The sequence below is a fragment of the Bos taurus genome, chromosome 22, assembly GCF_002263795.3.
Source record: "Bos taurus isolate L1 Dominette 01449 registration number 42190680 breed Hereford chromosome 22, ARS-UCD2.0, whole genome shotgun sequence".
NCBI lineage: Eukaryota > Metazoa > Chordata > Mammalia > Artiodactyla > Bovidae > Bos > Bos taurus.
The window spans coordinates 49,041,926-49,056,642 of NC_037349.1; the positions used below are offsets into that span (position 1 = coordinate 49,041,926).

The 14,717-nt window shown below is 41.7% G+C and overlaps 1 protein-coding gene across 1 annotated transcript; it reads right to left on the reverse strand.

Moving 5' to 3' along the window:
* Positions 1-6,948: 6,948 nt before the first annotated feature.
* On the reverse strand, positions 6,949-10,949 carry LOC100125949 (uncharacterized). The gene is made up of 3 exons (NM_001105512.2): positions 10,819-10,949; positions 10,531-10,638; positions 6,949-7,431 (listed from the first exon to the last, which is right to left on the reverse strand). Exons 1-3 carry the CDS (start codon positions 10,834-10,836, stop codon positions 6,964-6,966), a joined length of 594 nt encoding a protein of 197 aa, NP_001098982.2. The 5' UTR covers positions 10,837-10,949; the 3' UTR covers positions 6,949-6,963.
* Positions 10,950-14,717: the final 3,768 nt, after the last annotated feature.

Consider the following 14,717-nt stretch of genomic DNA (forward strand, 5'->3'; position numbering starts at 1 on the left):
GATGTCACAAGGGCAACTATGACCCAAGGACCATGTTGCCTTCTCCAGGCTCAAACTTGTTGGATAAAGTGGAAACACCTGCATTTCCCTCCTACTAGGGATGCACCAGGGTCTTTGGTAGAACCACATCCCCTGAGAGTGTGTCTTGTCCCAAGAATGATCTCCGGTTTGGTCCACCCACAAGATCATCCTATCCTCAGCTACTGAGCAGAGCAGCTCCCATAATGCAGAGGAAGGTGCATAGGCTCAGGCTGCTCTCCACACCCTCCCATTTTCTCTGCAATGGTGCCCTTCTTCAGCAGGTGAGAAAGTCCCTCCTCTAATGGGGAAGAGTGTGGGTATGGATGGTAAGCAGAAGGGGCCAAGGAAGGTTTGGGATGGATGCACCTCAGTCAATTTCTGCTCAGTCAATTTCTCCAGCTCCTGTCCTTCTATAGCTGTTGAGCTGCACTTAGCAGGCCAATGTTACATTCCTTATAACAAAAGAAGCCCTTTCATCCTGTCTGAAATATACTGGGCAGGAGGAATTTCCCAAATGATCATTACCTAGGAGACAGGTAATATCTCAGACTCCTCCTGTAGTGGCAGTGGTCATTTAAGGTTAATTAGGTATTCAGGCTTGCTTCAAAAGCCATCAGTCTTCCAACTGTCTCCACAGTCACTTCCCAGCCATGTTCACACTCTCTCTCTCCAGATCTCAGTTAACAGGCTGACATGGCCTCTTCATTTCAAAGCGTTATCCATCAACTTTCCATCAAAGAACAGGATTTAGTTTTTCTGCCCCATTCCAAACAACCTCACATTTTCCTCCCCTCATTTTCCCTATGAGGTTATTTGCAACTTAGGTCTGATCATGACTTAGTGTTTACATTATCATGACAAGAGAGTGCTACTGACAGCCATACCATGAAGTACACTCTTGATTCCCTTTCTCTTCCCACACAGCTTCATAAAAACTCTATTATGAAAATGTTTATATATATATATATAATTTGATAACAGTGACTCTATATGTACTCATGACCCAGAATAATCTGTTTTTATCCTCTGAATTAATTTCTAAGTGACCTCCAAGGATTCTCTACAACAGACAATGCTGCAAGGAGCATCTTCCTAACGCTCGGCAGCTGTGGGAGGCATTCTCCAGGGTAACACACAGGGTGGCTTGCTGAGTAATAGAATAGGTGGCTCCTCCACACCACAAAATCCTGACAAACTGCTCTCCACTGCGGTAGATCTGATCTAACTTCTGTCAATCTCTAATTTTTCTTAAACTGAAAGATGCAAAGTGGTGTTGCCTAGCTGTTTTACTTTGCATTTCTCTGACTAGAGACTTGTATGAGACAGTCTGTGAGACACAGTGTGACTCAAGGGTAAGTATCTGGGTTCCAGTCTTGATATAGATTCTTTCTGGCTGTGTGAACTTGAGGCAGGAGATAGGTGGGCTCCAGGCTGAGCAGCTGAAGTTTGTCCCCTGTGGACAGATACTCCCAAGATGAAGATAATAGCAGGAGCAAGAGAGGAGCTGAGCCCTGCCTAGACAAAAGATAGAGAGACCACATATTTCTCATTCTCGAGGTCAAAGAGATCTTTCTGACTACACATGAGCAGAAAGGCTTCTTGGGGGCCAGAAAGGGAGGAGGCACCACCCCATAGTAGATGATGTAAACCTATCCTTGGCCTCTTCACTAGAATCCATCTTGGCTAAGAGATGCACGCACATACATGGGAGGACCCTGAGTTAAACCAAATACAGACTCAGAGCCAGGCAAGGGCAAGATGACTGGCTAGAAGAAACCTGTAAGACATACCCCATGTAAGTGATTCAAACTACCATGAGGATAGGACTCTTTCTGAGCCCGCCTGTGTGATTCAATTCATTTGTACTTTTTCCTTCTAATAAACATTTTACTTGTTTCGATACTTTCTGTGGAAATTTCTTCATGGAAATTCACCTTCTACGAAGCCGACAGGCCAGGGCCTTGTCACTGGCCATTAGCTTTTAATACTTACACAAATCTTATTAGTCAGATCATAGAGCAATCCTCTAATTTTTCAATATCTTCTACATTATCTTCCAACTCTGTCTTTCGTGTTACTTTTGAGAAGACTTTTTCCATTTTTTTAAGAGTCAACTTTCAGGCAGTCTTTTTTGTTCTCTGAATATTCTTTTAATGGCACACCATTCTTTTTTTAAAATTAATTTTAATTGAATCAATCCTCTAATTTTTCAATATTTTCTACATTATCTTCCAACTCTGTCTTTCCTGTGTTACTTTTGAGAAGACTTTTTCCATTTTTTTAAGAGTCAACTTTCAGGCAGTCTTTTTTGTTCTCTGAATATTCTTTTAATGGCACATCATTCTTTTTTTAAAATTAATTAATTTTAATTGAATCAATCCTCTAATTTTTCAATATTTTCTACATTATCTTCCAACTCTGTCTTTCCTGTGTTACTTTTGAGAAGACTTTTTCATTTTTTTAAGAGTCAACTTTCAGATGCTCTTTCCTGTTCTATGAATATTCTTTTAATGGCACACCATTCTTTTTTAAAAATTAATTAATTTTAATTGGAGGCTAATTACTTTGCAATATTGTGGTGGTTTTTTGCCATACATCAACATGAATCAGCCATGGGTATACATGTGTCCCACCATCCTGAACCCCCTGCCATCTCCCTCTCCACCCCATCCCTCAGGGTTGTCCCAGAGCACTAGCTTTGTGCTCTGCTTCATGGAATCAAACTTGCACTGGTCATCTGTTTTACATATGATAATATACATGTTTCAATGCTTTTCTCTCATATCGTCCCATTCTTACTTTCTCCTACATGGTCCAAAAGTCTGTTCTTTACATTTGTGTCTCTTTTGCTGTCTTGCATATAGGATTGTTGTTCCCATCTTTCTAAATTCCATATATATGCATTAATATACTGTATTGGTGTTTCTCTCTCTGGCTTGCTTCACTCTGTGTAACAGGCTCCAGTTTCATCCACCTCATTAGAACTGACTCAAATGCATTCTTTTTTATAGCTGAGTAATATTCCATTGTGTATATGTACCACAACTTCCTTACCGATTTGTCTGCCAATGGACATCTAGCTTGTTTCCATGTCCTAGCTATTGTAAACAGTGCTGCAGTGAACACTGGGGTACATGTGTCTCTTTCAATTATGGTTTCCCAGCAGTGGGATTGCTGGGTCATATGGCAGTTCTATTTCCAGTTTTTTAAGGAATTTCCACACTGTTCTCCATAGTGGCTATACTAGTTTGCATTCCCACCAACAGTGTAATAAGGTTTCCTTTACTCCACACCCTCTCCAGCATTTATTGTTTGTAGACTTTTTGATGGAAGCCATTCTGACCGGTGTGAGATGGTACCTCATTGTGGTTCTGATTTTCATTTCTCTGATAATGAGTGGTGAGCATCTTTCCACGTGTTTGTTAGTCATCTGTATGTCTTCTTTGGAGAAATGTCTGTTTAGTTCTTTGGCCCATTTTTTGATTGGGTCGTTTATTTTTATGGTATTGAGCTGCATGAGCTGCTTGTATATTTTGGAGATTAATTGTTTGTCAGTCGCTTTATTTGCTATTATTTTCTCGCATTCTGAAGGCTGACACATCACTCTTATTTCACTGATTTATCATCTCTTATCAGTCTAAAAAACTATAGTTGTTAGCTTGAGGTTTTTTTTTTAACCTTTTTCTTCTGTTCCCAGTACTGGCTCTATTTCTTTTAAGCTCTTTTTCCTGTTTGTGTTTTTGTCTTAGTCTTTCATGTGAGCAGCCTTATGAAAATATCAATGATTTATGTTAAGTTGCCTATTTATGTATAACAGGAGAATGCTACTCAGTGTCCATGGTGGGGCTTAGGATGCCATTCAGTAAGGGCTAATAAGGCAGAGTTGGGTTTCATTTCAAACATCAGTAATCATTTGTTTTATTCTTTGGAGCCCATGGTAGATTGCATTAGAGGCCTTATATTCACATCTTTTGCTATGGGACTTTGAAGTTTCTTTGCATAAGGGAATGGAATCTGTCCTCCTGTGTGTTGGGTCTGGCTATGTGACTTGCTTTGGCCAGTAGAATAAAGGCAGCATGACATGAAAGTTTGACTTTGGCTTTGAAAGGTTTTGTCCATTAATATTTGCCATTTCACATTTTTGCCATTGCCAAGACAAGAAAGTGCCTAGGTAGCTTGCTGGTATGAGGAGAAGAATGAGAAATGTGGAGCAGAGCTTCCCCAATCAAACCATCCCAGTGGAATGCAGCCTAGGTTTACTGTTGCATGCAGCTGAGGCTTGTGGCAGTTTGCTATTCAAGCAACAATAATGGACTGATTCCCCAGAGAAGAATCCCAAACTTTGAGTCAGAGAGTAGGAAATGAAAGTTGACCACAGGCCGTTTGGTAGCTGAGTTGGCACAGACGGCTTGAGGCTTCACTATTCAGCCCACACACTTCCAATCAATCCCTCCACGTTAGTATGGCACTTCACCTCTAACTTCAGCAATGCGTGAAATCCTTGAGTCCGGATGTTCTTTGCTTTAAATTATCCAGAAAATAAAACTCTCTCCTGCTAGGGCAGAAGAGGGGCTATCACCCAATGATACCTATGAAGGAGGGGAATGGCATGAAGGGGAAATTCTACAAATCCTTGAATAAATGTTTAATCCTCACCTTAGACTCTTAACAGCTGGTGCCTCAACTTCACAGTATGTTATTATTACAAGTTTATAATGTATTTTATGTGACTGATCATTTTCCCAGTCTCTTTTTCTGTGGATATTTACTTATTCTTCAAAATGATACTTTTTCCTCAGTTTGGTAATTTCCCCAAAACTTCTAATGAGATTTTTACTGGAACTGAGGTTAATTTACAGATTAACTTAGAGATAATTGACAACTTTACAACTCTAAGTCATTTTATCAACGACTTATTTTTCCTATTTATTTAGATCTTCTTTTATATCCTTCTGAGCTGTGCACAAAAGCAGCATATGTAAATTTAAGGATATGCCCTTAAAGAGAAGTAGCATGCCTTTCTCCTTCTCGTTCATCTTTACTGGCTAGATTGCAGATCTAATTATTGATCTTGAAGCTGCCATTTTGGATCATGAAGTGACCTGGGGATGAGAGGCCATATATAGCACAGTAACAGATTGTAAGGGGAAAAGATTTCTTACCCTGTGGGTACTGTACCAGGCTTGGAACCCCTGTTTGTAAACTGAAACCTCTTTTTGTTTAAACCACTGTTACTTTAGTTCTGCTTTCATCTACAGCCACCACATAGTTAAACTCTACCCCAGTGATATGGATAATGGAGTTTCCTAAAACAGTAGTCACAGCATCACCTGGAAACCTGTTACAAACACTCATTCTTGGGAACATGATATAATGAATCAGAAATGATGGGTTGGGCCCAACAATCTGCTTTAATGAGACCCTCCATGTCATTGGGACCATTGGTAAAGTTTGGAAAACATTGCCCTATTTCCTGTAGATCCAGCATACATAATAGGATCTCTTCATGGTAAGACTGCCCACTTTCTTTAGGAGGTAGAGCTCAGAGTTATTCTTGAGTGAAGGCTGACATACACATGCTTTGCCTAAGTGGAGTAGAGGGCAAGAGAAGGACTTGACCAGTTCATCTATTCCTCATGCAGTTGTTTCAGGAATGGATGATGATTGCCTATGGCTTTGTTCTGCTGACCAGTTGAACGAGGCAAAGGATAAAATTCCACATCTGGCTCTCAGGTGACCAATCCATGATTAGATTCTCACTCAGACCATTCAAATTCTAGATGAGGCAACAAGAGCAAAGCACTGAGATGGGAGGGTGCTGGGTTTATTTGATATTAACAGAGCCACCAGGGAAGGTACTGAGAGAGTGAGATGGCCAAGGCCAGGCTGTGTGGGCTTCTGTTGTCCCCAGGTGGGTTGAGGGGACTTTGGGAATTGGGTCTAAATTGAATGGAAATGCTCTTGGATTGACAGAAATAACACTGTTAAAATGGCCATGCTACCCAAAGCAAACCACAGATTTAATGGATTCTTTACGGAACTGAGCCACCAGGGAAGCCCAGATTTAACTTACCCACATAATTTTTCACAGAACTGGAATATAAATCCTAAAATGTATATGGAACCATAAAAGACTGAGAATTGCCAAAGAAATCCTGAGGAAAAAGAACAAAGCAGGAAGCATAACACTGCCAGACCTCAGATAATACTACAAAGTGACAGTAATCCAAACAACATGGTATTGACACAAAAACAGACTCATGGATCAAGAGAACCAAACAGATAGCCCATGATCAATTAATCACCTATGGTCAATTAATCTTCAACAAAGGAGGTGAGAATACATAATGGGGAAAAGACAGTCTCTTCAGCAAGTGCTGTTGGGAAGTTGTACAGCCCTATGTAAATTAATAAAGTTAGAATACACCCTCTCACTACACACACAAAAAAACCTACAAATGGCTTAAAGACTTAAATATAAGACAAGACACCATAAAACTCCTAGAATGGAACATAGGCAAAATATTCTCCAACATAAATCATATCAATGTTTTCTTCAGTCAGTCTCCTAAGGCAACAGAAGTAAAAGCAAAAATAAACCTAATCATCTACAAGCTTTTGCACAGCAGAGGAAACCATTGACAAATGAAAACAGAAAACTATAGACCACACTATGAAGGAGTTTCCCTGGAGTTGGCTGACTTGGCAGCCCTGCAACCCCATCTCTCCTACTCATGGCAGCCACTGCTAATTAATCATAGACCCCATCTATCCAGTTCCCGGCTCTTAGAATCCTCCTTCATATGGGACCCCAGATAACCTCAGAGCTGACCTGTGAGATACCCAATATCTGCCATCATTTACTTTGACCCTTCACTGAGACAGGACCTCCTGAAGCTTGTCTGACAGAGACCTTGTGACACAGTGTTGGAGCCGACCTGATCAAGTCTTTATTGGGAAGGGGATGCAGTCCGTAATCCGACAGATGTGTGATCCCAGAAAGATCTCAAGCTCAAGTCCTAGCTGGCTTGCTGTGAGTTCATAGCTGCCCCTAAAAATGCCACGGGTATGGCAATTATGCCAGCGCCAGTAGACTTGGATGATGCGGACAGCATGGAGCAAACGGCGGTAACGAACCCGGACGCGCCACATGCGAACCCAGGACTGTAGCCTGACCACTGCCCATTTTTTCTGAGCATAATACTGCAGCATAGCCCGTCGTTTCTTCTCCAGGAGCTCTACCAGCTTCTGTTTCCACCAGTATTGAATAATCCATGCTCTGAGAGCCGCATGCAGTAGTGTCCTGCGCACCAGGGTGCCCCGCCACCAGGCCTGGATTTTTATTGCTTGCAGCTCATTGCTTATAACCACCTTTTTGGGTGGTTTTGGCTTTTTCACCTGGGGCGGAGGCTACAAGGAAAAAGAAAGGACACTCAGAAAATGTTCCCAACCCACCTCAGCTCTGGCATGAGCTAGGAAGGGGTCTTGATACTTCATCAACAATGGTCAATTCCCCAGCAGTTCCTGAGCACTGAGCAGGCCACTGGCTGGAGCCAGAAGACCAGACAGGTACCCTGTCTCCACCACTCTTGGTTTAACAGACACATCACAGCTGAACATGGAGTCTCACAGTCCTCATATGTTGCTTGGGGGCACACCTGCCCTAGCTGTCACCTGGTTCCTTGGGCTTGTGTGGCCAGTCTAGAACAAGAACACCACGATCTATGGGTCAATGGATTCTGTTGCACCTGGGCCTGACACCTACCTGGGAAGCATATCACTTCGCTTCAGACTGCACCCACACGCTGGAGAACGGGCATCCTCTGCTCTCCTTTCATGCCTGACACCAGCTCCAGTGCACAACCTGCTGGCTTCTCTGTCAAATCACAGGATTAGACACTTGCCTGTCCCACACAGTTTGGAGCCCTGCTCATTTATTTCTCACTTTCACTTCTTTTGGTTCTCACATCTTGAACTTCAGTTAAGTCATATACATGCACTCATGTAAACACACATGCACTCCCACACAATTCTAGACTTGGGTTTCTAACACCCAGCTGTGGATGTGACTGGTGATGGAAGTAAAGTCTGATGCTGTAAAGAACAATATTGCATAGGAACCTGGAATGTTAGGTCCATGAATCAAGGAAAATTGGAAGTGGTCAAACAGGAGATGGCAAGGGTGAACATCAACATTATAGGAATCAGTGAACTAAAATGGACTGGAATGTGCGAATTTAATTCAGATGACCATTATTATCTATTGTGGGCAAGAATCCCTTAGAAGAAATGAAGTAGCCCTTCACAGTCAACAAAAGAGTCCAAAATGCAGTACTTGGGTGCAATCTCAAAAATGACAGAATGATCTCTGTTCATTTCCAAGGCAAACCATTCAATATCACAGTAATCCAAGTCTATGCCTCAACCACTAATGCCGATGAAGCTGAAGTTGAACGGTTCTATGATGACCTACAAGACCTTCTAGAACTAACACCCAAAAAATATATCCTTTTCATCATAGGGGACTGGAATGCAAAAGTAGGAAGTCAAGAGATACCTGGAGTAAAAGGCAAGTTTGACTTTGGGGCACAAAATGAAGCAGGGCAAAGGTTAACAGAATTTTGTCAAGAAAAAGCACTGGTCATAGCAAACACCCTCTTCCAACAGCACATGAGAAGACTCTACACATGAATATCACCAGATGGTCAATACAGAAATCAGACTGAGAAGTGAAAGGCAAAGGAGAAAAGGAAAGAGATATTCATATGAATTCAGAGTTCCAAAGAATAGCACGGAGAGATAAGAAAACCTTCCTCAGGGATCAATGCAAAGAGATAGAGGAAAACAACAGAATGTGAAACACTAGAGAGCTCTTCAAGAAAATTAGAGATACCAAGGGAACATTTCATGCAAAGATGGGTTCAATAAAGGACAGAAATGGTAGGGACCTAACAGAAGCAGAAAATATTAAGAGGTGGCAAGAATACACAGAAGAACTATACAAAAAAGATCTTCTTGACCCAGATAACCACGATGGTAATGATCACTCACCTAGAGCCAGACATGCTGGAATCCAAAGTCAGGTGGGCCTTAGGAAGCATCACTATGAACAAAGCTAGTGGAGGTGATGGAATACCAGCTGAGCTATTTCAAGTCCTAAAAGATGATGCTATGAAAGTGCTGCACTCAATATGCCAGCAAATTTGGAAAACTCAGCAGTGGCCACAGGACTGGAAATGGTCAGTTTTCATTCTAATCCCAAAGAAGGGCAATGCCAAAGAATGTTCAACTACCCCACAATTGCATTCATCTCACACGCTAGTAAAGTAATGCTCAAAATTCTCCAAGCCAGGTTTCAACAGTATGTGAACCAAGAACTTCCAGATGTTCAAGCTGGATTTAGAAAAGGCAGAGGAACCAGAGATCAAATTGCCAACATCTGTTTGATCATAGAAAAAGCAAGAGAATCCCAGAAAAACAACTACTTTTGCTTTATTGACTATGCCAAAGCCTTTGACTGTGTGGATCATAACAAACTGTGGAACATTCTTAAAGAGATGGGAATACCAGACCACCTTGCTTGCCTCCTGAGAAATTTTTATGCAGGTCAAGAAGCAACCGCTAGAACCAGACACAAACAACAGACTGGTTCCAAATTGGGAAATGAGTACACGAAGGCTGTATATTGTCACCCTGCTATTTAACTTCCATGCAGAGTACATCATGCGAAATGCTGGGCTGGATAAAGCATAAGCTGGAATCAAGATTGCCAGGAAAATATCAATAACCTCAGATATGCAGATGACACCACCCTTATGACAGAAAGCAAAGAGGAACTGAAGAGCCTCTTGATGAAAGTGGAAGAGGAGAGTGAAAAAGCTGACTTAAAACTCAATCTTCAGAAAACTATGGCATCTAGTGCCATCACTTCATGGCAAATAGATGGGGAAATAGTGGAAACAGAGACAGACTTAATTTTCTTGGGCTCCAAAATCACTGCAGATGGTGACTGCAGCGATGAAATTAGAAGATGCTTGCTCCAAAGAAAAGCTATGACCGATCTAGACAGCGTATTAAAAAGCAGACATTACTTTGCAGACAAAGGTCCTTCTAGTCAAAGCTATGCTTTTTCCAGTAGTCATATATGGACATGAGAATGAAAGTGAGAATGAAAGTGAGAATGAAAGTGAGAATGAAAGTGAAAGTTGCTCAGTCATGTCCGACTCTTTGCGACCCCATGGACTATTCAATCCATGGAATTCTCCAGGCCAGAATACTGGAATGGGTAGCCTTTCCCTTCTCTAGGGGATCTTCCCAACCCGGGGATCAAATCCAGGTTTCCCAGATCACAGGCAGATTCTTTACCAGCTGAGCTACAAGGGTGACAAATTCCCTGATCATCCCATGCTATGGGCCACAGAGAAAGACAACTGTCACCTCTGGGTGACTTTAGTTAGATACATTGCAGGTTTGGGTCCCCTGCAACTTTGAGAACCTCTATTGGCCTACCTGTGGTAGAGGTGTTTCAGGTTTTTTTTTCTTTTTCTTCTTCGCTTCACGTAGTAATGTGGTTTCATCAACGTCTTCTACTACAATTTGACAAACGTGGCCATCCTTCTGTAATCAGAGTTTAGAGGGGAAAGATAAGAGTAGGTTGCTCTCTGTAAATTCGGTTCTGAGTCTACCACATGCTCCACCTCTTGCCTTGCCCAGAGGCAAGAGGACTTGTATCCTTAACAACTGTGAAATCCACCTTTCCCTGCCTGCAAATTCGGGTAGACTGGCTCTCTCTCTTACACAAAATTGAATGCCCATGACTTGGAAATAGATGGTTCAAATCTCTCAGGTCTGCAATCCCTTAAATTTCCCATAGTTAGGAGTTAGATGGTTCCATTGCTGTCAGGTCTGTACTCTTCCAGCCACATCTCAGGCAGGAAGAAGGGAAACCAGGAATGATGTCATAAGGGCACCTATGACTCAGGCATCAAAATGGTTCCCAACCATTGAGCCCTTTTTTGTGAAAACATGTAAGTTCTGTCCATTCTTAATGCTATAAATGGCCAAAATGGCAGAATACTGAAAATATTGGCCCACTGGCTCACAAAGCTATACAAAGTTCATCATTTCATGCCCGTTGATAAAAACATACATTTGAGACAATTTAAATATTCATCAACAGGGAATTCAATTGCATGGATTTCAGTTCAATCAAACAATGGAAGCAAATAATATGCAGAAAGAATGAGTTTGGAGCAAAATCTTAAGTGTTTTACAAAAGGGGATGTACTATGACTAAGAAGCACATGAAATGATGCCCAGTATCATTATCCATGATGGAAATAAATTTAGAACCACAATGAGATATTTTTTAGACACTCTAGAGAATGGCTAAAGTGAAAGACTGCTGCTGCTGCTAAGTTGCCTCAGTCGTGTCCGACTCTGTGCGACCCAATGGACGGCAGCCCACCAGGCTCCCCCGTCCCTGGGATTCTCCAGGCAAGAACACTGGAGTGGGTTGCCACTGCCTTCTCCAATGCGTGAAAGTGAAAAGTGAAAGTGAAGTCACTCAGTCGTGTCCGAAAGTGAAAGACAGTGACAATCAAATATTGATGAGAATGTACAGTAGTTGAATCTCTTATATACTGTTGGTGGTTATGTATAAAACAGTATAAGTACTATGGAAAATGGTTTGGCAGTTTCTAATATATTTAAACATATCTCCACTCTATAACTCAGAAATTCCACTCCCAAGTATTTACACAAGCAAAATGAAAACATGTTTTCTACAAAAGATTTGTGCAAGAATGTTCATAGCAAGTTTATTCAAGTAGGTCAAAATTGGAAACAATTGAAATGTTTACCAAAACTGACTAGAGAAAGCAACTTTAGTATATTTATATAATGAAATACACAGTGTTAAAAGTGAACAACTCACTGAAGCACACAATAACATAGGTGAATCTCAAAAACATGCTAAATGAAAGAAGCCAGACAAACTATTTACAGAATGATTCATTTACTCAAAATTTTAAAATAACCAAACTTAAACTATAAGTGAAATGATTCCAGATAAAGATTATACCTAGAGTTATAAGATGTACTGCTTGCAAACAACACACACACACACACACACACACACACACACACACACACAAATGTGCTCTGTCTTATTCTCGGTGGTGCTTACTGGGGAATACAGAATTGTGAAAACTTACCCAAATCATCTATTAAGAAGTGCTTAAGGGGAAAGATCAAGATGGTGGAAGAGTAGGATGTGGAGTTCGCCTTCTCCCCACAGATACATCAAAAATACATATACATGTGGAACAACTCTTATAGAACATCTACTAAACACTGACAGAAGACCTCAGACCCCCAAAAGGGCAAGAAAATATCAACATAACTGCACTGGACAAAAGAAAAAAGAAGAAAAGAGAAAGGAATCTAGACAGGATCTGTACCCTTGGGAGGGGGTTGTGAAAGCAGAAAGATTTTCAAACGCTGGTAAGTCCCCCTCACTAGCAGGGGGATCAGCCATGACAGAGCAGCTTTGGAGCCCCAGGGGAGAGGGTGGCAACAGGTTTGCAGAGAGCAAAGCAGAGAGAAACTCACACAGACCATCAGTGCTGACAGGGGGTGTGCAGGTACATAGCCCACATGCATGCTTCCAGGAAGGAAGGGCAGTGGTTGACTCCTGGTCTCAGGTCCCTTGGCAGAGGTGGCTGACCATTCCTACCACAGGGGATAATGGCCAGCACACACTGAGGAGAGACAATAAGCATCCAAACCAAAACTAGGCCTCTGCGGGAAAAAAAAAAAAATTAAATTCAAACAAGCTATGTAGGGACACTCCTGCATATAAACAGTCCTCCAAGAGTACAGTAGAGGTTTTTGAGGTTTTGATATAGTAATAGATATATGTACAAGGTTGTTTTAAATTGCTGGTCTCTTTCTTGCCTAGGAGTTCCTTTAGCATTTGTTGAAAAGCTTGTTTGGTAGTACTGAATTCTCTTAGCTTTTCCTTGTCTATAAAGCTTTTGATTTCTCTGTCAAATCTGAATGGAGCCTTGCTTGGTAGAGTAATCTTGGTTGTAGGTTCTTCCCTTTCATTACTCTAAATATATTATGCCACTCTTTTCTGGCTTGCAGAGTTTCTGCTGAGAAGTCAGCAGATAACTGTACAGAAGTTCCTTTCCATGTTATTTGTTGTTTTGTCCCTTGCTCCTTCAAAAACTTTTTCCATTGTCTTTTAATTCCCACGTTAGGGAAGTTTTCAGCTATTATCTCTTCAAATATTTTCTCAGGTCCTTTCTCTCTCTCTCTTTTCTCCTTCTAAGACCCCTGTAATGCAAATGTTGGTGTGTTTAATGTTTTCTCTGAAGTCTCTTAGGCTGTCTTCATTCATTTAAAAAAATCATTTATTTAATTTTGGCTGTGCTGGGTTTTTGTTGCTTTGGTTGTGGCGGGGGGAGCTTTTCTCTGGTTGTGGAGAGTGGGGACTGCTCTCTAGTTGCAGTGCAAGGGCTTCTCAGTGTGGTGGCTTCTCTTGTTGTAGAGCATAGGCTCGAGGGCATGAGGCTCAGTAGTTGTGGCCTCCTGGATTTAGAGCACAGGCTCAACAGCTGTAGCACATGGGCTTAGCTGCTGTGCAGCATGTGGGATGTTCCACCAGGGATCAGACCCATGTCTCCTGCAATGGCAAGCAGATTCTTTACCAATGAGCCACCAGGGAAGCCCCTGGAGGTATCTTAAAGTATCCTCATTTTTAAAATTCTTTTTTCATATTTGGACAACCTCTAGTGTATTTTTTCATTTAGCCATTTACTCATCAGCTCCGTTTGGTTCCTCTTTATATTTTCTCTTTGTTGAAATTCTAACTGTGGCTATCTAAATGGTCTGAGGAGGCTGGGTCCCTGGTGTTAACAGGCTAGAGAAAGGATTCCAAAATGGTGCTTACCATTGCAGGTTATTATCATAGTTGAAAGAGCTTCCCAAAATGGCTGCTGTCATAACCTCTATCCACAGGAAGATCCCCAGCTGCACTCTGCCCCTCCAGGAGGGTTTCCAAGATGAGCAAGTGGGTCTGACCCAAGCTCTTTTCAAGCTACTGCTTCTGTACCTGGACTTGGACTCTTTTGAGATTTTGCATTCACCCTGTCAGAGTCAAGTTTGTTTCCTATAGCCCTCTGGCTCTTCTCAAAATAAGCCCCTCTGGTTTTCAAAGCCAGATGTTCTGGAGGCTCATCTTCCCAGTGCAGGATCCCTGGGCTGCAGAGTCTCAGACCCCTCAATCCTCGGGGAGGACTTCTGCAGTTGTGCTTATTCCTTCCATTTGTGGGTCACCTTCCCAAATGTGTGTCCTGACTATATTGCATTTCTGGCCCCCTGCCCATTTTGTTGTGGTTTCCCTTTTATGTCTTTAGTTGTGGAAAATATTTTCTATTACTCTTCAGTCATTATCATAGATGGTTTCTCTGTAACTACTTGTAATTCTGGTGTGCCTGTAGTAGGAGGTGAATTCAAGGTCTTCTGATTCTGCTCTCTTGGCTACAACCCATCTCTCAGGTTGTAATTTTGATAGCTATGTTGTTCCTCTCCAAGATCCCTAAGTGGCTCTTTCAAATAATGTGTTATTCCTTTTTTAAGGCTAAGTGGTCTTCTCCTGTCAAAAATATGAACACTGAACTTTCCTGGTG